Raw genomic sequence first — 25,968 nt, 5'->3', positions numbered from 1 at the left:
TCTGCGCCCTCCGAGAGGTGCTCGGGGACTCATCTTCAGAGACAGAGACGGGGTCAGGGACAGAGACAGGGACAGAGACAGGGACAGGGTCAGAGACTGGGACAGAGACAGGGACAGGGACAGGGACAGGGACAGGGACAGGGTCAGAGACAGGGTCAGAGACAGAGACAGGGTCAGAGACAGGGACAGGGTCAGAGACTGGGACAGAGACAGGGACAGAGACAGGGTCAGAGACAGGGACAGGGTCAGAGTCAGGGACAGGGACAGGGTCAGAGACTGGGACAGAGACAGGGACAGAGACAGGGTCAGAGACAGGGACAGGGTCAGAGACAGGGACAGGGTCAGAGACTGGGACAGAGAAAGGGACAGAGACAGGGTCAGAGACAGGGACAGGGTCAGAGACAGGGACAGAGGCAGCGACAGGGACAGGGACAGGGACAGGGACAGGGACAGAGACAGAGACAGAGACAGAGACAGAGACAGGGACAGGGACAGAGACAGGGTCAGAGACAGGGACAGAGGCAGGGACAGGGTCGGGGGAAGTGGACAGGCAGGTTTGACTGATGGATGGAGAGAGAGAGAGAGAGAGAGAGACAGAGAAAAATATGCAGATAGAAGAGAGGGGACCCTGCCTGACCCCAACCCACACTGCTCCCACACACTCTTAACTCACACACACACACACACACACATACACACGCACACACTCTTAACTCACACACACACAGGCACGCACACGCGCGCACACACACACTCTTAAAAACTCACACACACATGCACGCACACACACACGCATGTACGTGCACACACACACACACACTCACCAACTCACACACACACACACACACACACAGATACATGCATGCACACACTTCAGCAGCCAACGCTGTTACATAATACTATACGGGGGTGGCAATTCAGTAGTTCTACACGGACACATTCTATTCCAGTATCTCTCTATACAGTATCTCTTCCATGTCACCATCCCCAGCGGACAGTCTGACAGTGACTACTGCAGGCTCTGCGACGTGCCCTGGAGGTTAGCGGGGCAGGGGTCAAAGTTTAAAAAAGGGCACTTAGGTTGTGCGGCGCAGGCTTGGACAGAGAATCTTTATCGACAAGGGGTTTTCCTGCTGGAAGAATATGCAGAGCCAACTGAGAGAGCACAGCAAGAGCAAGCGGCACATCAGTGCAGTTGTGGCACCAAAATTAACTATTGCACAATTGATTCTTTTTTTTTTCAAGGGGGACCCCCCCCCTTTCACCACCATCCCCACTCTGCCATACCTTGCCTTTTGCTGAAATGACGCCACTGGCTCACACATTCAGAAAATGTACATCTTGAGATCTCGCTTAAATATTTCCATTGTTTTGACCCTTCTTAGGTACTCTGGCAGGGTGTTCCAGAGGTTGGGGGCATAGAAACTGAAAACTGCCTCTCCGTGTCTCTTGGTCCTGGCTGGAGAGTTCAGTATCTGAGGACCTGAGTGGTCTGTTGGGCATGTACCTGATAAGCATGTCTGAAATGTATTCAGATGTGTGACTGGAGAGATTTATAGACTAATAAAAGTATTTTGAAGTCTATTCTAGAATTGACAGGTAACCAGTGTAGTGATTGTAAGACCGGTGTGATGTGTGCCCTCCGCCTAGTCTTGATGAGGACTGCAGCATTCTGTATCATTTGTAGTTTAGAGAATGCTTTCTTTGGTAGGCCTGACAGTAGAGCATTGCAGTAGTCCAGCCTGCTTGTGATGAAAGCATGCATTAGTCTTTCAGTGTCAGCCTAAGAGAGAAACGGTTGCACCGTGGCAATGTTTCTTAAGTGGTAAAAAGATGTCTTGGTAATATTCTTGATGTGGGTTTCAAAATTAAGATGAGTCAAGTATGACACCTAGGTTTTTAAGCTGGCATTTGGTGTCAATTGCCAGAGTTTTTAAAAGTGCAGATAGTTTCTCTCTTTCAGCTTTTTCTCCAATGATCAGTACTTCTGTTTTGTCTTGGTTTAGTTGGAGGAAATTATGTGACATCCATACATTTATATCCGTAATACACTTAACAAGGCAGTCAATCGAGCTGTAATTACTGGGTGTTACAGAAATATAAAGTTGGGAATCAGCATAGCTATGGTAGCTAATGTTGTGCCTCCTGATGACACTGCCAAGGGGCAGCATGTACAGGCTGAAGAGTAGAGGTCCTAGGATGGATCCTTGAGGCACCCCACAGGTCATAGGAATCTTTCCTGAGCTGTGGTCATCGAGGGCAACGAAGAAATCCCAACCAGTTAGATAGGTCCTAAACCAATTTAGGACTGGACCAGTGAGACCAACCCACTTTTCCAGTCTTTTGATGAGGATCTAATGATCTACAGTATCAAAGGCTGCACTCAGTTCCAGGAGGACGAGAACAGAGAGCTCTTTGGAGTCTTGCTCTTTGGAGCATTAGTTCTGAGGTCATTTACAACTTTGACTAATGCGGTCTCTGTGCTATGATGGGCACGAAAGCCAGACTGTAAAAGGTTGAGTGTAGAACTTGTATCTTATCTATCAAAGCAGTTTTGAGTATTGGTGGGAAAATACCTGTAGACAGGGAGTCATTAACAATGGCTAGAATGTCATAAGACACAGAGTCAAAAATATCTTGTCCAAAAAATGAGGTTGGGAGTAGAGAAACTTTGGCTCCAGCGCTGCCCCCCCGCCCCAGCATGATCAAAATCGATAAACAATGACTCAATTTAAGTGCCTTAGCTTTGGCTCCAGCTCCATCCCCCCAACATGATCAAAATAATAAGTAATGTAAGTAAGTAATGACTCGGTGTAAGTGCCTTAGAAACGATGTGGATAACAATGCAATGCAGCCCAAAATTTATTTTTTAATTAAAAAAACAGTGTGGCGAGGGAGGTGGAGGGTGAGGCATGGAGGTGCTGAGAGGAGGAAGGTGTGGTGCTGAGAGAGGAGGAGGTGGAGGTGCTGAGAGAGGAGGCGGAGGTGTGGAGGTGCTGAGAGAGGAGGTGGAGGCATGGAGGTGCTGAGAGAGGAGGAGGTGGAGGTGCTGAGAGAGGAGGCGGAGGTGTGGAGGTGCTGAGAGAGGAGGTGGAGGCATGGAGGTGCTGAGAGAGGAGGAGGTGGAGGTGCTGAGAGAGGAGGTGGAGGCGTGGAGGTGCTGAGAGAGGAGGAGGTGGAGGTGCTAAGAGAGGAGGAGGTGGAGGTGCTGAGAGAGGAGGTGGAGGCGTGGAGGTGCTGAGAGAGGAGGAGGTGGAGGTGCTGAGAGAGGAGGTGGAGGCGTGGAGGTGCTGAGAGAGGAGGTGGAGTCGTGGAGGTGCTGAGAGGAGGAGGAGGTGGAGGTGCCGAGAGAGGAGGTGGAGGCATGGAGGTGCTGAGAGAGGAGGTGGAGGCGTGGAGGTGCTGAGAGGAGGAGGAGGGTGAGTTGTGGGAGGGGTAGGCATGGAGGATCAGAGCTGGGATTTATGTTTGCTCAGATTGGAGCACTGAAACCTGTCTGTGCTCAGAACGCCAATCAACATGAGTCCTTTGATCTAACTGATACACACACACGCACAAACTTGCGCACACACACACACACACACACACACACACACACACACACACACACAAAGGGAGAGAGGACACAATAAATTAAAGAAAATGAAAAGAGTGGCAGATGAGTTTGCGAGTGGCGAAGCTTTGGCTCCAGCTCTGCCCCCCCTTCTCTCTCTCTCTCTCTCTCTCCCTTTCTCTCTCTCTCCTTCCTTCAAACAAAATCCTTAATCTGACATGACAGAATTAGTGACAGATGTGTAGAGCATCACATGTTTTCACCTATGCAGTCATGTTAGATCAGTGAGTACCACAAGGAGAAGAGGAGAGGAAGGATGCAGGTTTAGAGTATTCAGACAGGACCCAGGTCTTCCACGGGAGGGGAGGAGAGGAGGAGAGAGAACAGAGGATGAATATCTCCACTAGTCTTGTGGGATTTGACAGAATGCCAGGTGAAACATTGCTGCCTCTCAGTGCTGTTTATTCTTGTAGAGACTCTCTCAGTGCTGTTTATTCCTGTAGAGACTCTCTCAGTCCTGTGTTAGTTCCTGTAGAGACTCTCTCAGTCCTGTGTTTGTTCCTGTAGAGACTCTCAGGGCTGTTTATTCCTGTAGAGACTCTCAGTGCTGTTTGTTCCTGTAGAGACTCTCTCAGTGCTATTTGTTCCTGTAGAGACTCTCTCAGTGATTTTTGTTCCTGTAGACTCTCTCAGTGCTGTTTGTTCCTGTAGAGACTCTCTCAGTACTGTTTGTTCCTGTAGAGACTCTCTCAGTACTTTGTTCCTGTAGACTCTCTCAGTGCTGTTTGTTCCTGTAGACTCTCTCAGTGCTGTTTGTTCCTGTAGACTCTCTCAGTGCTGTTTGTTCCTGTAGAGACTCTCTCAGTGCTGTTTGTTCCTGTAGAGACTCTCTCAGTACTGTTTGTTCCTGTAGAGACTCTCTCAGTACTGTTTGTTCCTGTAGACTCTCTCAGTGCTGTTTGTTCCTGGAGACTCTCTCAGTGCTGTTTGTTCCTGTAGACTCTCTCAGTGCTGTTTGTTCCTGTAGACTCTCTCAGTGCTGTTTGTTCCTATAGAGACTCTCAGTGCTGTTTAATCTTGTAGAGACTCTCTCAGTGCTGTTTATTCCTGTAGAGACTCTCTCAGTGCTGTGTTTGTTCCTGTAGAGACTCTCTCAGTGCTGTTTGTTCCTGTAGACTCTCTCAGTGCTGTTTGTTCCTGTAGACTCTCTCAGTGCTGTTTGTTCCTGTAGACTCTCTCAGTGCTGTTTGTTCCTGTAGACTCTCTCAGTGCTGTTTGTTCCTGTAGAGACTCTCTCAGTGCTGTGTTTGTTCCTGTAGAGACTCTCTCAGTGCTGTGGTACAGTTATTATTAGTTGTAGAGTCCTTTTATTTAACAGGATAAATCATATTAAAGATTCAAGATTAATTTTATTAGTCACATGTAATGTTCAGTCCAGTGTTCAGTCACAGTGAAATGTTGCTGCCAGCTCCAAGATTATGCTACAGATAAACTCTAATACTCAATTACAAATTACAAATTTACAAGTTACAAATTTACAATTTACAAAAATTACAATTTTAAAAATGAACACAAAAACACAATAAGTACCCTTTTTGTAGGCTGTAAATGAATCCTAACTTTTTACATATGCTTCCACAAATGTGTGATACATATAGAATATATTAAATTGAAGATTTGAGTGAATGTTTTCAGTGGAGTGATCACAACTGGCCTGAAGTCCATCTTGTTAGTGTTCAGTTCCTGTGCCTTCAGACATGAAACCCTTCACTTCTTTGTTTTGCAGGGGAGCGTTTTCAGTGGTGCGCCGGTGTGTGAAGGTGTTGTCAGGACAGGAGTACGCTGCCAAGATCATCAACACCAAGAAGCTGTCTGCCAGAGGTGAGTCTGGTCTCGCTCGGTAGGATCAAGACTGCACAGTCGGCAATCAGAGCCCATTGCTGCCTTACTGTGGCCGACCGTTGCATTGTGGGGGCGAATTTCTGTCCGACTTGCTCAAAACCAATTTTCTCTCTCAAATCAACCTGTATCCGCCTCTGTAGGTGGCTGAAGTTTAAACTCAAACACAACAACTTGCTGTCTACTGGGGGGTGGAGGGGTGTGTGTGTTTTGAGTGATGTGGAGGAGCAGTAGTGAGTGGATCTGGAATACCCTGATGTACTCTACTGATCACAGTCCACACCTCCCACTCACTGTTGCTAGGCACACGCAATCCCATACAACATGATGATCAACGCGCTTTATGGACTGAATTATATTTTCATATAGCACTTACACATAGTCAAGCAGCCAAAGACATACACACACTATTCCCTGCTGACAGACTGAGTTGATGTCTTTCAGACTGCTTCCACTTGCCTTTGTTTTGCATCATGCTGAGCTGTTTCTGTGTGCGCGCGTGCGTGTTTGTGTGTGTGTGTATGTGTGTGTGTGTGTGCGAGAGAGAGACAGAGAGAGAGAGAGAGAGAGAGAGAGAAAGATACAGTAGTGTGTGTGTGTGTGTGTGTGTGTATGGGTGTGTATGGGTGTGTATTGGCCTCTAGGGCCTTGGTTGAGGTTAGTCAGTCTGATGAGTTGAGACTAGATGACAGGTTGTCAGACTGATATCCTCTCCTCTTTGTGGGGTCTGTGGTGTGGACAGTGGCGTGGTGGCAAGACTCCGCCCCCTTGTGTCATATTGGGTTGGGGGCTGTGGACCCCTCTCTAGGCTACCCACCTGCCCCCACTGGTGAAGACAAGTGTATCTCTAGCCCACTCAGGGGCCTAGTTGTGGGATCTGTGGCGTGGATAGTGCCGTGATGGCGAGCCTCCACCCCCGCGGGTCAGAGCTGGTCGTTGACAGTGTACCTCTCTCCAGGCCACCCACCTGCCCCCACCAGTGAAGACCCTGTGTCTCTAGCCCACTTAAGGGCTGAGTTGTGGGGTCTGTGGCGTGGTGGCGAGACTCCGCCCCCTCGCTTCATATTGGGTTGGGGGCAGTGGAGCCCTCTCCGGGCTACCCACCTGCCCCCACCAATGAAGACCGTGTTTCTCTAGCCCTCTCAGGGGCTGATTGTGGGATCCGTGGCGTGGATAGTGGTGTCATGGTGAGACTCCGCCCCCTCGGGTCAGAGCTGGTCGTGGACAGTGTACCTCTCTCCGGGCCACCCACCTGCCCCCACCAGTGAAGACCCTGTATCTCTAGCCCACTCAAGGGCTGAGTTGTGGAGTCTGTGGTGTGGTGGCGTGACTCCGTCCCCTCACGTCATATTGGGTCGGGGGCAGTGGAGCCCTCTCCGTGCTACCCACCTGCCCCCAATGGTGAAGATAAGTGTGTCTCTAGCCCACTCAGGGGCTGAGTTGTGGGGTCCGTGGCGTGGACAGTGTTATGGTGGCAAGACCCCTCCCCCTCGCGTCATATTGGGTCGGGGGCTGTGGACCCCTCTCTGGGCTACCCACCTGCCCCCACCGGTGAAGACAAGTGTGTCTCTAGCCCGCTAAGGGGTTGCTGCCCTCCTGTGGCCGAAAACGGTAAATGCTCTTGTGGTAGCAACATAGAACTGCAGGTTCTGGAACCACTGTCTATATAAGTCTGTTGCTGCCCTCCTGTTTCCGAAAACGGTAAATGCTCTTGTGGTAGCAACATAGAACGAAGGTTACGTAGGTAAACCAAGGTTATGTGAGCGATTGGATCACTCCAACAATTGAGGACGCGCAGGTCCAGGATAGGACGGTAGCCGCCGCCCTTCTTTGGCACGATGAAATACGTGGAGTAAAATCCACTGAGTCGTTCTGATGGCTCTAGTTTCCTTACAGCGCCTTTTGCGAGAAGTGAGGTTATCTCCAGCCGGAGGACCTTCCTCCTCGCCCTGTCGGACACAGTGGTTACCCGTACACCCTGGTAGGGTGGCGGCTGATGACAGAATTGGAGTTTGTAACCCCTTAGGACTGTGTCCAGCACCCAGGGCCGGCCCGAGGCATAGGCGAAATAGGCGGTCGCCTAGGGCGCCAAATGGCCAAGGGGCGCCTGGCCAAGGAGCACCAAAAAAAAAAAAAAAAAAATTATTTTTTATTTTTTTTAAAATAATTTCATTCCGTAATCCCTACTGTCTCTATTACGCTTCGCAATGCGGTGCGTCGCCTCCGCCCAGCGTCGCCTCCCCCGTTAACAAATCGCGCAGCAGCACCCCCCCCCCCCCCGTCAACAAATCGCGCAGCAGCACCCCCCCCCCGTCAACAAATCGCGCAGCAGCACCCCCCCCCCCCCTCTAATAAAACACAAACGACAAACCCCGAACGAGGTGGCACAGAGAATACAGATCTCTCACCAATCGCAAAGTCCACTTCTCCGGAATGCGCCGAGAAGGAAAAGAGGTCGAAGGTAGTGCTGCGTGGGGCTTTTATGCTGGGGCGTGGCGCCCCCTACCGCATCACTACCCGGTACACGGGACTACTCTGTTAGTCTACTTTGGAATGCCTCCGCCGAGCGGAGATATATCATATTGGAGTGATCCAATATAGAGTTACATAACTGCAGGTTGTGGGACCACTGCCTCTTGTGGTAGCAACATTGAACCGCAGGTCAACAATGGGGCAGAGGCAGCCAGGGAGGAAGCCAGGAAGGGAAGTAGGGAGTATCAACTACTGGACATTTGCTATTCTAGGTGCGCTGGCTTACAGCCACTCACAAAAAAGAGTGGTACGGTCAGCTGAACGTACCATTTTGGGGAGGGGGCAAGCACTCCCCAACCTCGAGGACATCTACATCAGAAGATGCAAGACCAAGATCCCGAAAGACCCCAGCCACCCAGTAAATGGACTGTTCTCTCTGCTGCGGTCAGGGAAGATGGCGAGCACAGAGAGACTCAGGAAGGGCTTCTTCCTGCAAACCATCCTGCACCTGAATGACTATCTAGAACATCTAGTGTACAGTATATAGAATATCTACTGCACATAACATAACCACATGCAAATGCAAATATCTATATATGATTTCTGCACGTCATATTGAGTGTATTATTTTTTCTTAGTAATAAAACTTCAAAACGCATATTTTTGATCTCAGCTAATCTTTTTGTTCAGCGCGCCAACTAGTTTGCAAACAGACCTATCTCAGCCTCTCAGTGACTTTCTACTTTGTATCCAGTAGTCGCTACAATAGCTTTTGCATGTACATAACTCACCGTTGACCCTTGTACATGTCATATCCATATATACAGGTAGCGTACATAATCCATCCAGACCGATATCTATCCTTCTTACCCTTATTTTATACTGTGTAGAAATGGTACTTGTTGTATTTGTAAATGTGTAACTTGAAAATGTGTAATTTGTAAATTGAGTATTGGAGTTTATCTGTTATTGATCATAATCTTGGAGGCAGCAGTCACATTTCACTGTGACTGTACACGTACATTACATGTGACAACTAAATAAATCTCTTGATCTTGAACTAGTATGTTGTGTTGTGGTAAGGTCTTTTGTTGTGGTATAGTGTAGTGTAGTATGGTGTTGTGTTTTGGTGTCATGTATTGTAGTATTATGTTGTAGTATGTTGTGTTGTGTTGTCATGTTAGTGTAGTATGGTTTTGTCTTGTTTTGTCTTGTGGTGTCATGTTAGTGTAGTATGGTGTTGTGTTGTGGTGTCATGTTAGTGTAGTATGTTGTGTTGTGGTGTCATGTTAGTGTAGTATGGTGTTGTGTTGTGGTGTACCATGTTAGTGTAGTATGGTGTTGTGTTGTGGTGTCATGTTAGTGTAGTATGTTGTGTTGTGGTGTCATGTTAGTGTAGTATGTTGTGTTGTGTTGTGTTGTGGTGTCATGTTAGTGTAGTATGTTGTGTTGTGTTGTGGTGTCATGTTAGTGTAGTATGTTGCGTTGTGTTGTGGTGTCATGTTAGTGTAGTATGTTGTGTTGTGGTGTCATGTTAGTGTAGTATGTTGTGTTGTGGTGTCATGTTAGTGTAGTATGGTGTTGTGTTGTGGTGTCATGTTAGTGTAGTATGCTGCGTTGTGTTGTGGTGTCATGTTAGTGTAGTATGTTGTTTTGTGGTGTCATATTAGTGTAGTATGTTGTGTTGTGTTGTCATGTTAGTGTAGTATGTTGCGTTGTGTTGTGGTGACATGTTAGTGTAGTATGTTGTGTTGTGGTGTCATGTTAGTGTAGTATGTTGTGTTGTGGTGTCATGTTAGTGTAGTATGGTGTTGTGTTGTGGTGTCATGTTAGTGTAGTATGCTGCGTTGTGTTGTGGTGTCATGTTAGTGTAGTATGTTGTTTTGTGGTGTCATGTTAGTGTAGTATGTTGTGTTGTGTTGTGGTGTCATGTTAGTGTAGTATGTTGCGTTGTGTTGTGGTGTCATGTTAGTGTAGTATGTTGTGTTGTGGTGTCATGTTAGTGTAGTATGTTGTGTTGTGGTGTCATGTTAGTGTAGTATGGTGTTGTGTTGTGGTGTCATGTTAGTGTAGTATGCTGCGTTGTGTTGTGGTGTCATGTTAGTGTAGTATGTTGTTTTGTGGTGTCATGTTAGTGTAGTATGTTGTGTTGTGTTGTCATGTTAGTGTAGTATGCTGCGTTGTGTTGTGGTGTCATGTTAGTGTAGTATGTTGTTTTGTGGTGTCATGTTAGTGTAGTATGTTGTGTTGTGTTGTCATGTTAGTGTAGTATGTTGCGTTGTGTTGTGGTGACATGTTAGTGCAGTATGGTATTGTGTTGTAGTGCCTCAAGCAGAGAAGGGCAGTGAAGCAGGAAGAGAGACAGACAACGAGAGAGCTTATCATAAAATACTTTCTATCTCCATCTCCACTCTCCCCTCTCTGTCATCATTCTTTTCCTCCCCCCTCTCTAGATTCACTCTTCCTCTTAATTCTCTCCCTTATCTTCCCTCTCTCAACCCCCTCACCTATCTCTTTAATCGCCCACCATCCTCAGACCATTAGAGAGAGAAAGAGAGAGAGAGAGAGAGGGAGAGAGAGAGAGAAAGGTGGAGCAGGGCAGCGAGTAGAGCTCAGAGAGGTGGAGCAGGACAGCGAGTAGAGCTCAGACAGCAGAAAGCACAGCTGGTCAGCTGGTTTACTGTACACACGGGTTTTGAAAAACATTCATAAAGATTGTATAAGATTATTTAATGTAATACCTGAAATCTATAGTTACTACTATAGTGGAAATATTCAATAAAATCCAAAGCCACTTAGGTCACTAGTTTGACGCAACATACTACAACACAATATTGTATACAATGCATGACACCAAAACACAACACCATACTACACTACACTATAACACAACAAAACACCTTACCACAACACAACATACTAGTTCAAGATCAAGACATTTATTTAGTTGTCACATGTAATGTACGTGTACAGTCACAGTGAAATGTGACTTCTGAGCTAACAGCCTGAGAAACAACCTGAGCTAACAGCCTGCGCTAACAACCTGAGCTAACAGCCTGAGCTAACAGCCTGAGCTAACAACCTGAGCTAACAGCCTGAGCTAACAGCCTGAGCTAACAATCTGAGCAAACAGCCTGAGCTAACAGCCTGAGCTAACAACCTGAGCTAACAGCCTGAGCTACAGTCTGAGCTAACAACCTGAGCTAACAATCTGAGCAAACAGCCTGAGCTAACAACCTGAGCTAACAGCCTGAGCTACAGTCTGAGCTAACAACCTGAGCTAACAGCCTGAGCTACAGTCTGAGCTAACAACCTGAGCTACAGTCTGAGCTAACAACCTGAGCTAACAACCCACAGGTAGACAAACAGACGGACAGACAGGTGGACAGGAGAACTCGAATTACATTCTAATAATATAATATAATATAATAATCTAGCTAAAAAATACCACAACTTATGTTGCACCAAAGTATTATTTTTATGCTGTACCTGAACCTGTGTGCAGACATCTTTGAGTTGTTTCCATGTCTTGGTTGACTGTTGGTGGATTGAGTCCCAGGTCAGGGGTGGTTCAGCTCGGCAGACTGACCATCGTCTGGTACACAGTAGCCAAGGCACCTGCTGGGGTCATTTAACATTCAGTCGTAGGTTTATTATATTAACAGTGGCTGGTCTTTTCGAAAAGTTTGGTAGTTGCCGTTTCTCTCTCTCTCTCTCTCTCTCTCTCTCTCTCTCTCTCTCTCTCTCTCTCTCTCTCTCTCTCGATCTTTCCTTCCCCGTGCATCCTGAGTTTGACATCTGATATAACAGTGTGTTGGTGGATTTATCCAGAGCTAGCACAGAACAACACACTCTGACATGTCCCTGCCACCCCCCGCCTCTCTCTCTCTCTCTCTTTTCATCTTTTCCTGTCCTTCTCTTTCTCCAATCCATTCCGTTTCTTTTTCTACTTCTACAGTATATCTTTATAATTCTATTCCTGGTATGTTCTGCAGGGTTGCTTAGCAACACCACTTTCCGGGTCCAGGGCATATCTTTGCCTATATAGTGGGTAGGTAGGTATAGTAGGGAGACTGTGTGTGATTCTGAAAGAGTGTTACAGTATGACAGGAGATAAGAGGAACATATCTCCCCTGATCAGGTCAGTGGCTTTAGGGAAGTGGTGTGTGGCCCCACCTTGTCAGGCAATATGTGAGGTGTGACATAATTGATGCATCCATGAATAGTCTGGCAGCACTCATGGTCAGTGAACTCCTGATGTACCTGAAGTTTGCCAGGCCAAACTTCACCTTACCGGACACTTTCTTGATGTGTTCTTTGAAAGTCAGATGAGAATCAGTGATGATCCCTAAATATTTAAACGACATTTAAACGTTGTTTAAACGACAATGATGACAATGACATTTAAACGACAATGATGAACCCTAAATATTTAAACGACGTTACGCTACACGTATTATATCTCAAAATGTCCACCTGGTTCCCAGGATTCCTACGGCGTAAATACAGTATATGTAAGCTGTGATGTATATTTCTTAATATAGAGCTGTCTGAAGCCAGCCATGCTTTCCTCATGCCTGCCCGCTAGTGCTGTTGCGCAACGGTATTTGTGACCCCTGATTGGTCTAAATCTCATGCAGGGCTATCCTTTTACCACCCCAAGCCTGGGTGAGGTGGTCACCTGGGCTATATATCCGGGCACACCTCCAGGAGCCACGTCACCATTTCGTTATCCACGACCGTCAGACCACGCATTCCATTGGGTGGATATATCGGACAGTGCTGGATGACGTGGTCTGCGGTTTGTTCATTGTTGGGCATCACTCTAAAGAATTATTATATTGGTTTGTAATAAAGTAACCTCGCTCACTCACACTCTCTCTCTATCCCTCTCTCTCTCTCTTAAATATATCTATGGTTAATAACTACCATTACCCTGAAGCTCCACTGTGGTGTCTGTTGTTTCAGAAATTGTAGAACGTGACGTTGACACAATGCTGATTGCGATGTGACACAATACAGGTAGTGGAGCTAGCCAGTTAGCTAAAAATGCTGGATGCCAGTAACGTTGGCTAGCTAGCTAGCTGTGGTCTGTGGAGCTAGCTTGCTTACCTTGCTTTCTCAGTTCAAACTGCTGCAGCAGTCCTTGCAGCCTTGAGCGCTACACCACTAGCAGGCTACACTAGTAGGCTACATCAAATTCATTTGGAACATCAAGGAAATTACATTGAGAGACCACTGACGCTTTAAAAGCAACCCAGATATTTTGACAGTAGGAGGGGGACCAAGGTCAGGCTCGCCGCTAGGCGTAGGCCTACAAGGCCTACAGGGCATCATGGCCAAAGCAAGGGGCAACGACAGCTATGGCCTCCGGGATGTTCCTGCCCGATATCTCTCATTCATATATCCCTGGTTATTGCTGTTAGCGGTTAGCGCTGTTAGTTGGCTGACTAATGCACCATCACTTTTATTAGTGGGAGAGAAGCCGCTGCCTATGTGACATCTAGACACCCTCAACAGAGCACACACACACATACACACACATTCAGACACACACACAAAGACTCATGCTCTCTCACACACACACACACACACACACACACACACACACACACACACACACACACACACACACACCACTAGAGGTGTGATCAGGTTTCAGCTATCAAGATAACGAGCTAGTGTACAGGTAGTGTCGCATAGACATAGGCTACACCAAGTTTTCTCATTAGACCAAAGCACCCGCTACCCAGACTGACCAAGGAGCCCCCCTGGGACTCAAACCGCTGTCATCCACTTCCTGTTCATCAAGCGTATGACATTACACCAAGATGAGATGGTTGAGGTTTGAGGGTGCTAGGAGCTAGAAACATTGTTTCTCTGATGATTAGAGTATTGTGTGTGACTAGGAGATAGTGTGTCTCTGTGTGTTCTGTATACTACTGTAGTTGTGTTTGTGTGTGGTGTGTGTGTTCAGTAGACTAAACGTGTGTGTGTGTATATATGTTCTGTAGACTAAATGTGTGTGTGTGTGTGTGTTTGTGTTCTCCAGACTAAGCATGTGTGTGTTTGTGTTCTGTAGACTAAACATGTGTGTGTTTGTGTGTGTTTGTGTTCTCTAGACTAAGTGTGTGTGTGTTCTCTGTGTTTCAGACCATCAGAAGTTAGACCGGGAGGCCAGGATCTGCAGGCTGCTGAAACACTCCAACATAGGTGAGCTGTCTCACACACTCCGACTTGCTTATGGCCGTCCATCAAATCCAATGATGACTTGCTCCTCTTAAACCTTTTAAAGGGGAGCACTTTCTTTGGGAGCTTAAGAGTCCAATCCGAGAACCACAAGTTTAATTGCAGGTGGGACATTGAGGGGGTGGGTGGGACTGTCATGGTTACACACACACACACACACACACACACACACACACACACACACACACACACACACACACACACACAAATACAGACACACAGACAAGTACACACACACACACACACACACACACACACATACAGGAAAGCACACAAACAAACACACACACATACAGGAAAGCACACAAACAAACACACACACACACACACACATGCACCACATACAGACACACAAACACGCAAACATAGGCACATTACAGGCATGCACGCAGACAGACATGCACACACGGTATCTGTAATCGATGTGTGTATTTGAGTGATGAACAGGCAGACTCTCTGCTCCTCAATAACAGTCTGTAGGATGTGCATTATTGATACTGAGATATTCTCATCCCTGAATGACGTACAGTGGGGAGAGGGAGGGCAGGAGAGGAGGAGAGGGAAAGAGAGATAGAGAAAGAGAGAGATATAATGAAAAAGAGAGGAGAGGGAAGGAAGTAGTGAGAGAGGGAAAGAAGGAGGGAGAGAGAGAGAGAGGAGGAGAGGGAAAGTGAGGGAGATAAGAAGACAGGAAATCAAATCAAACTTGATTTATATAGTGCATTTCATACACAGAGGCAACACAATGCGCTTTACAGAGAGCAATGGGGGGTGGACATAGATCCCACCCCTACATATTCCAGAGGGAAGCAAAAAAACAGTTTCACCCGGGGGCCAGAAAGTGAGCTGTAAAAATTCTTCCCTGACCTCTCTCGACGAGACGATCGAGCAAGCTCCTGGAAAATGTTTGTCTATTGGCTAAGAACATATACAGAGCAATAAACATGGGCTAGATACTTCATAAGAGAGATATGACTAACAGGAGAGTGCACAAATAGTTACAGAGAGGTTGCCTACATAGGCCATTATGTGTTAGCTATCCCTGTAGTCTCTAATATGATATTTGAGTGAATCATATAACAGAGCACAATAAGCACTTAGCAGAACAGGCTCATAGAGAATGCCGCAAGGCAGAGGAGGGGAAACAGAAAGCAGAGAGCCAAGGGTAAACCAGGCCAGGTCCAGCCTGGCTTATGTGCGTTGGCTGGCTTGTTTCTGTGCAGGACTGGTAGGACGGTAATGTTTGATAAATAAAGATAGGTCTTGTCACCTGGACACATCAATTCCAATGCTTCCAATGCTAATCCAGCACAATGAGAGCGGAATAGCCAGTTAGCTCAGCAGTCAGGGGCTAAAGAAGTTACAATGATGATAACATAAAGTCATCCCCACCGGGAAACCCAGTCTCCTGGGTGGGAGTCCAATGCTCTCACCCAGGGCTGAAAATTAACTTTTTGGCACCAGCCAAGTATATTTTTTACCGGCCAAAATAATAAATTGCCTTTTTTGTCACATTATACATCTGTTTCAGTACTTTTCACTCAGATAATAGTATTATGTTGAATACATGCTTAAGGAAGAGGGCAAAGTAAAATTTCAAATGAATTAGTTGAATTCGATGCCTAGAAACATTGCAATTAATAGAAATTAAATTATTCATTTCCATTCACTTCTACGGTGTAGAATTATCCATAACTACCTAAACCTACACAAATATGAGATATAAATGATCCAAGCCTTAACCTCATGGTCTTTATGTGTTTATGAACACAATACATATACTGTAACATATTCACAGCCTGTCATCATGTAAAGTTAAACCTGAGCTGGATGACCAGTGAAGTCAGTCAAGGAGGAACCAGTACCGTCTTCAGAGCTTATAAGCTACGAGGCTCCGCAACAGTCATGTGACTGAAAACTTTATTTTGTGCAGTGGGGGAGCTATTTAAGTGCAACACACAACAAACAGAACGCCGGTCTATGGCATGGATGTGGCGACATCGCACGCATAATTTATTACATGACTCTATTGGTACAAACATTTACCTACATACATACATACCCTCCGAAATTTAGTCGCCAAATGGAAATTTTACCCGCCATTGGCGGGTGTTAATTTTAAGCCCTGCTCTCACCACTACTCTACTTGTGCAGTGGAGATCGGCGGGTGGGTTTTGGTGTCCTTCTTCCAGTCCCTAGTGTGGGTTGGGGTTAGAATATGGGTTGGGGTTGGGACAGGATCTGATCTATAAGGCAAGGGGTAAAGGTTGGAGTGAAAGGATGCACATGTGGAGGTTTGGGGTATAGTCCCATAAAGTCATCCCCACCGGGTCTTCAACCCCAGTCTCCAGGGTGGGAGTCCAATGCTCTCACCACTACTCTACTTGTGCAGTGGAGATCGGCGGGTTGATTTTGGTGTCCTTCTTGATTTTGGTGTGCTGGGACTACTGCCTCTTGTGGTGCCAACAGAGAAATGCAGGCCAACATTGTCCGCAGTAACGGAGGGAGGGAGGGAGGGGGTGATAACTGGACGAACGCTATACTAGGTGCGCTGGCTTATAGCCACGCATAAAAGAGCATCAATACATTAAGCTAATTCCTCCATCTAAAGCTGTGCCAGTCAACAGTCAGTCTAATCACCGAAAATAAACCACATGTAGGCGTAGAGCGACACCCCCCCCCCTGCACACACACACACGCAGATAGGGAGATAAACTACTAGGGGTCAGTGGCGTCTGGTGGGTCCTAGAACCGGGTAAGTCAGGACCAACGAAGCACCCACGCGCAGCGTGCACAATTGTTTGGGGGGTGTGCTTTCAAAGCATGCCCTGATGGGTTTCACAGCACCTGAAGGGCGCTTAGCGTTGGCATTTATATGTAAAAACATACAGGAAAACTATAGTAGCCTAGGCTACTGATGTTTTTTTTTTTAACACATCAACAAAGGCCAATAATTTGAGAGCGAGCGAATAAGATGGCAATATTTAGGCCGAAACAACCAAGCTTTTAGGGACACACTAAATAAACTACAGAGCCATTATATGACAACAATGGCCAAGCACCACGCAGAGGAATGACAGGACGATAAAATACACCCCTTTAGGGCACAGCACTCAATAGCCTACTCCCCTACTTCACTAATTATTGTTTAGGCTACTAGCCTACTAGGCTACTAGACGTATTAGCCCACCGCTCCAGGTCTTGATTTGGTTGTTCACCTTCCCCGACATTGGCTCTTCTAGGTGCGCTGGCTTACAGCCAACGCACAAAAATGGGTAGGGTTGGCTGGGTAGGGGCAACTGACGACACAGAGTGGGAAGGAGCTAGTCATGGGGAGGCAGGGGGGCTTTCCAGGAACCATAGGGTGGATTTTTGGCCGAGGACGGGGGGGCAGGGTGTTCTCCAGGGCATGCTACAGGGTGGCCTGCAGGAGACAGGGGGAGTCCACAGGACCTGTATAGAGTATAAGAGGGAGAGACAAAGGGTTAGTGGCTGTACTGGACATCCACAGCAGACATGGGGTATCTATCGGACTCAGGGTGGTCTGGGGGTGACTGTGGCATCCACTGGACCTGGTTAGAAGGTAGGAGGGAGAGAAAGAGGCACTAGGGAGAGGGGAGGCAGAAAAGGGCTAGTAGCACACAGAGAAAGCAACACAGATATTAAAACAGAACGTGCCAGTTGCAGCCCTCTGCTCTCATACACATCTGTATACACATCTAAATATACATACAGTGCATAACAGGATATACACCAATGTATACAGAGGATTCACAGGCAGGCTGGAAGCTACCTTTCTGTGTCTCTAGGTCCTGGCTAGTGATTGTAGGCTAGGCTGAAAAGGTACGTCTTGAGATTTCGTTTGAAGATTTCCATTGTTTCGGCCCTTCTTAGGTACTCTGGCAAGGTGTTCCAGAGTTTGGGGGCATAGAAACTAAAAGCTGCCTCTCCGTGTTTCTTGGTCCTGGCTTTTGGAACTGTTAGGAGTTCAGTACCTGAGGTCCTGAGTGGTCTTTTGGGCATGTACCTAACAAGCATGTCTGAAATTTATTCAGGTGTGTGACTGTGGAGAGATTTATAGACTAATATAAGTATTTTAAAGGTAACCAGTGTAGTGATTTTAAGACCGGTGTGATGTGTGCCCTCCGTCTAGTCTTAATGAGGACTCGTGCTGCAGCATTCTGTATCATTTGTAGTTTAGAGATTGCTTTCTTTGGTAGGCCAGATAGTAGAGCATTGCTGTTCCTCCACCTTTTTTCCTGCTTCTGATAGATTGAAAAAAAGGAGGAAAGGCTTTGATGGGGGCTGCTGATCAATTTATATTTAGCCAGGTTTCAGTTAGGAACATACAGTCTAATTTACGTTCACATATAAGATCATTAATGAGAAAGGTTTTTCCTGGTAGGGATCTGACATTCAGGATCACCTTTGACCTCAGGGTATGAAATATTTAGGTATTTATATTAAAACTCCAATTGATGCCATTTTTGAAGCCAATGGTCCTGCAGTACTAAGAAACATCAGAGACAACTTAAAAAGGTGGACATCCTTACCGTTATCTTTGTGGGGAAGGGTGGATGTTTTGAAGATGAACGTCCTTCCTAGGTTGTCTTATATTATATCCCCGATCCCCCTCCAAATTCCTCAGTATTGGTTTAGAGAAATAAATACCCTATTCTCCCAATTTATATGGAAAGAGAAGAAACCTAGAGTTAATCATAAGAAGATGTCTATGCCGAGGAGCAAAGGTGGACTGGGTGTACCTGACATGTTTCTTTATTACTTATCATTTAATGCTAGGTTCCCTATGTTGTGGGGACAGGGGTGAAAATTAACTTTTTGGCTCACGGTGAGTCACCTGCCAAGGGGACTGTAGATGGAAAAATCTACCAGCCAAGGCTATATTTTTTTCAGATAGCCTTCCGAAATCTAGTCGCCAATTAGAAATTTTACCTGCATTTGGCCGGTAGCAGGTGTTAATTTTCAGCCCTGTGTGGAGATATGGAAGGAGACAGTCCCAACCTAATTGGGACTGGCTGGAGGAACAGACCATTAAGGAACTTGTAAATCTGTTTCGCTAACCTCTTTATGGTACTGTCCAAAAGACATTGCCAATTTGGACAATCCATTGATACAGTTTTCCATCAAGGTGGCCAAAATGCTACACAGGAGACTGGGAATATCCGGGTCATCCCTCCCATCCGGCCCAATCTGGAGCAACCCTCTTTTTTCAGCAGGGGTGACACATTAGATAATAAACAGTTGCAAGATCAGGGTGTACACCAAGTAGGACAGATTGTGGACGATGGGGCCATAATCTCATTTGAAGAACTACGGTCAAAATTCAAAATAGATGCCTCCTAATTTTTTCTATATATGCATCTAAGATCTATTGTTAAAAAGTTGAGATGTAGCGGCACCCTGGTGGGTAGCCACAGTGAGCTAGATGTCGATCTTAAAAATATTAGAGATGAGAGAGGACTGGTTTCTAACATATATTTGCGTCTTCTCCTCTCCATCCCCAATATTAATTTCCAGACACAGATGAAGTGGGAGTAAGACCTCAACATCTCCCTCTCCCCTGATGAATAGGGCAATATCTGGAAACATTCACTAACTATATCAAAAAAGTGTGAGGCTTAGGGTTATCCAGTTCAAGATCCTGCATAGAGCTTACATTACTCCCTCCAGACTGAAAAAAATGCTGCTGGCATGGCTGTGGGAAGAATGGCACTCTGGTGCACTCTATGGTACTGCCCAACTGTAAAACCCCTTTGGGAGATGGTTGGGAAGGCACTCTCTCAGATATTAAACATAGAGATCACAATGGAACCAGCAGCATGTCTGCTAGGCAAGTATGTGGATGGCCTGCATAATGCAGTTGCCCAGAAAATTCTCTCTCTCGCATATGCATCCACAGTTCGGCTTATCTTGATGAACTGGAAGGTTAGGAAACACAACTGCTTTTGTTTAAATAACTGGCGTGAATTTTTGAATGTTGTCAGTATGGAGGGAGCTAGCTCATATTTATCTTATGCTGCTGACAGAGGGGAGCAGGGAATATGGTCCAAGGTCAGGTCATTTCTTAATACACTCCCCAAGCAAGTCCTTTATGATTGAAGCTTGTACTGTATGTATGTCCGTTTTGTATGAATGTATATGTGTACATATGTGTCTGTGCATATGTGTTGCATGTATACATGTATATTGTGATAGTATTTTAGACTGGTCTAGTCCAAAGATTTACCAAGATACGTTCAAAAGGTTGAGTCTGGTTTATTGTGGAAAACATTCGAGCGCAAGGACTTCCTGAACAACGCAAACAAAGGTGGTTTGTCAGAGAAGTGAAGTCAAAGAAGTCATGCCCAGTCTTATATTCAAGCGAAACACAGGTACGGCGCTTTGAGGATGTGATTGGCTAACTCATTGCACGTCATGTGAAATGGCAGGCGTGGCCAAGAGTATAGACATGTGACAACAAAGAAAACAAAGGTCTGAATCAGGACGAGGAAGACTAAGGTGGGGCCCTTCTGACTTAAACAAAGAGATGAGGAAGAGCTATGCAGAGTGTGTTTACAATTACAAAGGGGGGAGACTGAAACTGGGGTTTGCAGGGGACTTGGGGGGAGGTGATAATTACCAGGACAAAGGTTTAAGGTGTTTGGATGTAAATTCCTGGACAATCCCTCATTTGTGCCTGAACAGGCACACAAAAATAAAATATAAAATCCAAACACAGTGTAAACAGTCAGCTATGCTATACATGTGGAAAGGAAATAATCTCTCCACTAGGTGGAGCAAAAAAAAAAAAAAAAAAAATTTCTCTTTTTTTTTTTTTTATTATTTTCTTTCCACGTGCAAAATCACGCACCAAAACCCCTTGTTTCAGAAATTGACAGGAAACAAGATAAAAAAAAAAGATGACATGATTATATACTATTTATAGTCTAAGAGTGGACAACCATTCACCAAAAAACTTGATTTTACAAGGCAAAAAAGATAAAATGGTTACCAGTGTAAGAGGGGCAAAAAACCTCTTGGTCAATTTAGAGGAAAAACCCAAACTTATTTATCAACTCATGTTTCAACCATTGCAACTCTTGTAAACAAATATGATATTTTCCAGATTATTTCAAAGTTCATTCACTCTTGTGAATAATCGCATGTGATGTCCTATGGAACATAGATTCCATGTGTGCGTCTCTGAATGTTTAATGTAGGTTCCAGTGTGTGCGATCAGAGGTGCAGTCCGATTGCTCATCAGAGGAGAATGTCATCTGGGGAATGCAAGGCGTCTTCTCTTCTAGATCGCAACTTCAATGTCGCGTTGCTTGAAATCAGTTATGTTCAATGTTAGTGTGTGCAGGTGTGTGTGCGTGTGTGGTGCATCTTGTGAGGTCAAGGCTGTGGTGTTTCTCCATGTTGCCATCATAACGACCAGTAGAAGGAGGTGACCAGCAAGGTCATTTTTCCTCCGATTCCTCGTCAGAGGAGAGGACAGTGTGATGGCCCATGGTTTTGGCCTCTGAGCCCTCTGGTTCAGCTGCATTCTGATCTCCTGGTGTTTGCGATCCCCTGGTGGACCGTCCTCTGCTGCTTGGACCCGTCGGCAATGCTTGCATGGATCCACGAAGTCCTCTCAGATCGCTGTCTGCGTGGTGAGTAGAAACTGGTACGTCCCGAGCCACCTCGGCGAGTTCCAGCTCCTTCGTCTGTGGTCGTGGACCAGGATCCAATCCCCAGGAGAGATGTGATGCAGGAACCCCTCCTTAGCCTCAGGAAATGGCGGTCCTCACTAGGCTCTTGAACTGAACCCGGTCCATCCCTGTACTGCTCCATGTAGGGCCGGCCCGGGTCGTGCTGCTGGAGGGCTCACCTCGGCGCTCCCGCTCCCCCAGTACAGGCTGATGAAGTGCTCCGTCTGTGGATCCACAGATGAGAGAGACAAACAGAGACAAAACAGAAGAGCAAAAGGAGAGTCTTCTGGTCTGGTCTCCCTGTTCCCCCTGTTCCCCTCTTTGGTCAGGAACGGTTATTCAAAATCTGTTGGAGATTCTCAGAAACATGGTTAAGCGCAAGCTCCTGCTTTGGGGAAAAAATGTTGTTATTCAGTCAGGAAACTTAAACAGGGTGACTGTTCAAGTGTCATTTAGAGCCAGTCTGCAGTAGCCTATAGTGACATCAAGGGCAGTGTTAGAATGACTTCAACACGCCCAGTCCCCAGTCATGATCAAGGCAATTGGATTTGGCTCTAGCATTTCTCTCGCGATTTTATGAAAATAAAATAAAATAACCACATTCTCGTCTCAACAAAACAACACCCCCTAAGGGTGAGAGCAAAAATTTCCTGAAGTCAGGATAAAAATAGAGACGGGGCAAAGAAAATGACACTAAAATGAACTGGCTTCATTTACAATTAACTAATCAAAAAAACTCCATCAAAGCTTCATTTGTATAGCTAAAATTTGTATATCTAAACCCTCCCTCTTCTGCATTTGAGGACAGAGTATTTGGGCACTGCTCCTGTTTCATACTTATCTGTCGCTCACAGTGAGTTGGTGACATGGCGTTGGTCTGCATCTCACGAACCCCAGATCGCCCATCTGTAGGGAAACAGGCCAGTAACCTCCGGTGTACGTGCCCGTCTCCTGGTTCGGCATTCACCCATCACTCCCGGAACGACAGTTGTCAACAGCAGGTTCCAATGTCCCCAGGAAGGCATGATCAGGGCTCCTCAAAGATCTGCCGCCCAGGGTTTATAGCACCTGAAAAATAAGACTCAAACACAGACTGGGTTCAATAGCAGAGGGGAAGGCCTAATGCCAACTCCTCAAAAAACACATCATTATATGAATGAAATTCATACAGTAGAAATGCATAAAACGAACAGCTTATGGCCATTCATTGACTATTGAAACAAAACCCCTGAATCAAACACCTATTCAAAACCCTGTCAGACTTTTGAGTTCGCTCTACATCTATTTTATCCTGTTTATTTACCTTAAAAAAATTAAAACTCTCTATCTTGGCTAGTTTAAAATCTCCCTTATGGGTTGTTCAAGGGAACTCCAGCAGGTGGCGCTCGACCCCAAAATCGGAGGCTCTTCCTTCCGGCCCTGTTCGGACAAATACCTCGTAGAAAGGGGCGCGCTTAACCCGTAGAGAGAAAGGGCGTGGCTAATGGCGCAACAAGTCGAGGGGGGAATCTAATTTTAAATCAGAGTTATTCTGCTGGGGAAATGGTGGAGAGACTGTTTGCTGAATCTCCTTATCTTTCCTTCCTGACCTAAAAAAAACTATCTCGTGCTACTCTCCCAAATCTTAAAAACAGACCAGTCTAGAGAATTAACAGGCTTTTCCCTTAACCCTCTAGCTGAGCCCGAATCTTAGAATTTAACACTAAAATGTCAGATGTGGATGTAAGAAATCGAAAATGCTTTAGCACATAACGAAAATCTGCCAACAAACGCTCGCAGAATAATGCTTGAGCGCAACAATCTCCTCTGGCTAGACACGTTTAGCAGTAGAAATTCTTTACATCCTCTAGCATATGTTAGTAGCCGGGGTTACATTGACACCTAGTGGTGCTCCCAAAATGTTGCATGTATGACCCGGAAGTGGTCTTTGGTTGTGCGCGGGGAAATTTAAAGAAACAAATCCCAAATAATCACGACGCAGCCTAAAAACCCCAAAACAGCAATGAAAGGAAACCTTAGAGTTAACTCACGGCGGTAAAGCACACATTAAGACACATTAAATTCGCTTAGTACTCACCCAGTCAGCGAAGTGCTTTGTTCTCTTCTGGCTCAATGGCGGAACACCGCGATAGCGGAGTTTTCCTGCGTCTCCTAGGCAACCAGCTAGCCTACTGGAATTCTAGCAGAATTTTAACAGTCTAAAAAGTGTACAAAACAATACTTTACCTGGATCCATGGCGCGCATAACAAACAATAATCAAGAGCCGAGGCTCAAACAGTGAACACATAAGACGAACAACCCCCCGTGCACATGCAAGAGAGAACGTAGCAGACACACGGGAACGCAAACAAAGAGCGACCAAACGGCGACTAAAAACGACTAATATACGACTTAACACACAAACATGAAACAAAGGCCCACGTTTACAACAAAACATTCTCGGCTGCACTAGCAATTTGGTCCAGGCTAAACCTTCCGTCTAGATCCTACCAAATTGTACAGCCCCTCTGGTCAAAATCTCTACCAGAAACGCGGATTGCAAAACTCTCAATCACGCGCTGTAGCTACATCTCCATTGAGCAAAACTCTCTCAACGTGCTCGCGGTTAAAACTCTCCCGCGACCGGCCAAAAGGAAACCTGTTCTGTGCCAAACTCTCACTTGAACAGCTGATACCCTCGTAACGAAACAAGGACGAAGTCAAAAGACAATACGATATAATTATCTATTGCTGTTCACATCTCCTTAGATAGTTACTTACTAAATACCCACGCTGGGGTTTTCTGTTTTCAAACAATCCAGACCAACAAGCTGAACCAAATCAAGGCAAATACAAACTCAACCCATAAGAGGGTTCGTTTAAACGTACCTGTGAGCTTTAAGAATCCAGTGGCAGAACTGAGGAAATAATCTCGGCCAGCGCTCTGGCGCAAGAGAGAAAATTGATTTTCCAAGCCCATATGGACCGACACGTCTGCCGATCAGTCCTATCCACTGGAATCCCGAAGCAAACGTAGGCAGTGCTCCCATTCCCGTTCGCCAAACTGTGATAGTATTTTAGACTGGTCTAGTCCAAAGATTTACCAAGATACGTTCAAAAGGTTGAGTCTGGTTTATTGTGGAAAACATTCGAGCGCAAGGACTTCCTGAACAACGCAAACAAAGGTGGTTTGTCAGAGAAGTGAAGTCAAAGAAGTCATGCCCAGTCTTATATTCAAGCGAAACACAGGTACGGCGCTTTGAGGATGTGATTGGCTAACTCATTGCACGTCATGTGAAATGGCAGGCGTGGCCAAGAGTATAGACATGTGACAACAAAGAAAACAAAGGTCTGAATCAGGACGAGGAAGACTAAGGTGGGGCCCTTCTGACTTAAACAAAGAGATGAGGAAGAGCTATGCAGAGTGTGTTTACAATTACAAAGGGGGGAGACTGAAACTGGGGTTTGCAGGGGACTTGGGGGGAGGTGATAATTACCAGGACAAAGGTTTAAGGTGTTTGGATGTAAATTCCTGGACAATATAGGCCCTATATGTTGTGTATACTTGTTTGTATACGTTGATTGTTATGTCTGATTTATACTCCCCTTTCCCCTCCCTAATCCTTGTTGTGGTTGTTTTGTTTTGTCTTGTCTTTGTGTTGTGTGTAAAATGTTGTCTTTGACTGTAATACATTGTATGTGGTTAATGTTCAAAAAAAAAAAAAAAAAATCAATAAAAAAAAAAAAGGATCGCCTTTGAAATGGCTTCCAGAGAGAAGGACTGGCTCGCCTGACTGGTAGGCCTGGATGGTATATTCACTGGAACGGATATCAGGTTTTTCACATTAGATCCACCTGACTGTTTCCTTATGGTAATAGGGGTGCGTGGGAGATAATTCGCAGTTTGTTTATAGAAATATAAACGTCGCTATTCCAGGTCTCTGTGGGGGGCGGGGACTCCAGGTCTTTGGTGATGGAGCGCTGGTGAGATGGAGCTGGTGTAGCCCGAACCGTGGGTACAGGAGGTTTCTGTTGAGCAGTAGGGTGGTTGAGACGGGTCGGACTCACCCTGTATCAGACCTTGGGCGAGGTCCAGGACCAGGACTTTAGGGCTAGCT

General features: G+C 45.9%; 1 protein-coding gene across 3 annotated transcripts in view; it reads left to right on the top strand.

The window, feature by feature from the left end:
- camk2a (calcium/calmodulin-dependent protein kinase II alpha) overlaps positions 1-25,968 on the top strand; it is a gene marked incomplete at both ends in the record, with an annotated part of 89,749 nt that overhangs the window by 4,302 nt on the left and 59,479 nt on the right. For all 3 annotated transcript variants that reach the window (XM_084439255.1, XM_084439254.1, XM_084439253.1), the window contains 2 exons: positions 5,340-5,434; positions 14,078-14,137. In XM_084439255.1, the coding sequence (XP_084295381.1) occupies positions 5,340-5,434; positions 14,078-14,137 (155 nt within the window). The remainder of the gene's footprint in view (positions 1-5,339; positions 5,435-14,077; positions 14,138-25,968) is intronic.

This window comes from Borostomias antarcticus (assembly GCF_949987555.1).
Source record: "Borostomias antarcticus genome assembly, chromosome: 1".
NCBI classification, from domain to species: Eukaryota; Metazoa; Chordata; class Actinopteri; order Stomiiformes; family Stomiidae; genus Borostomias; species Borostomias antarcticus.
This window is presented reverse-complemented; position numbering and strand designations above follow the sequence as displayed.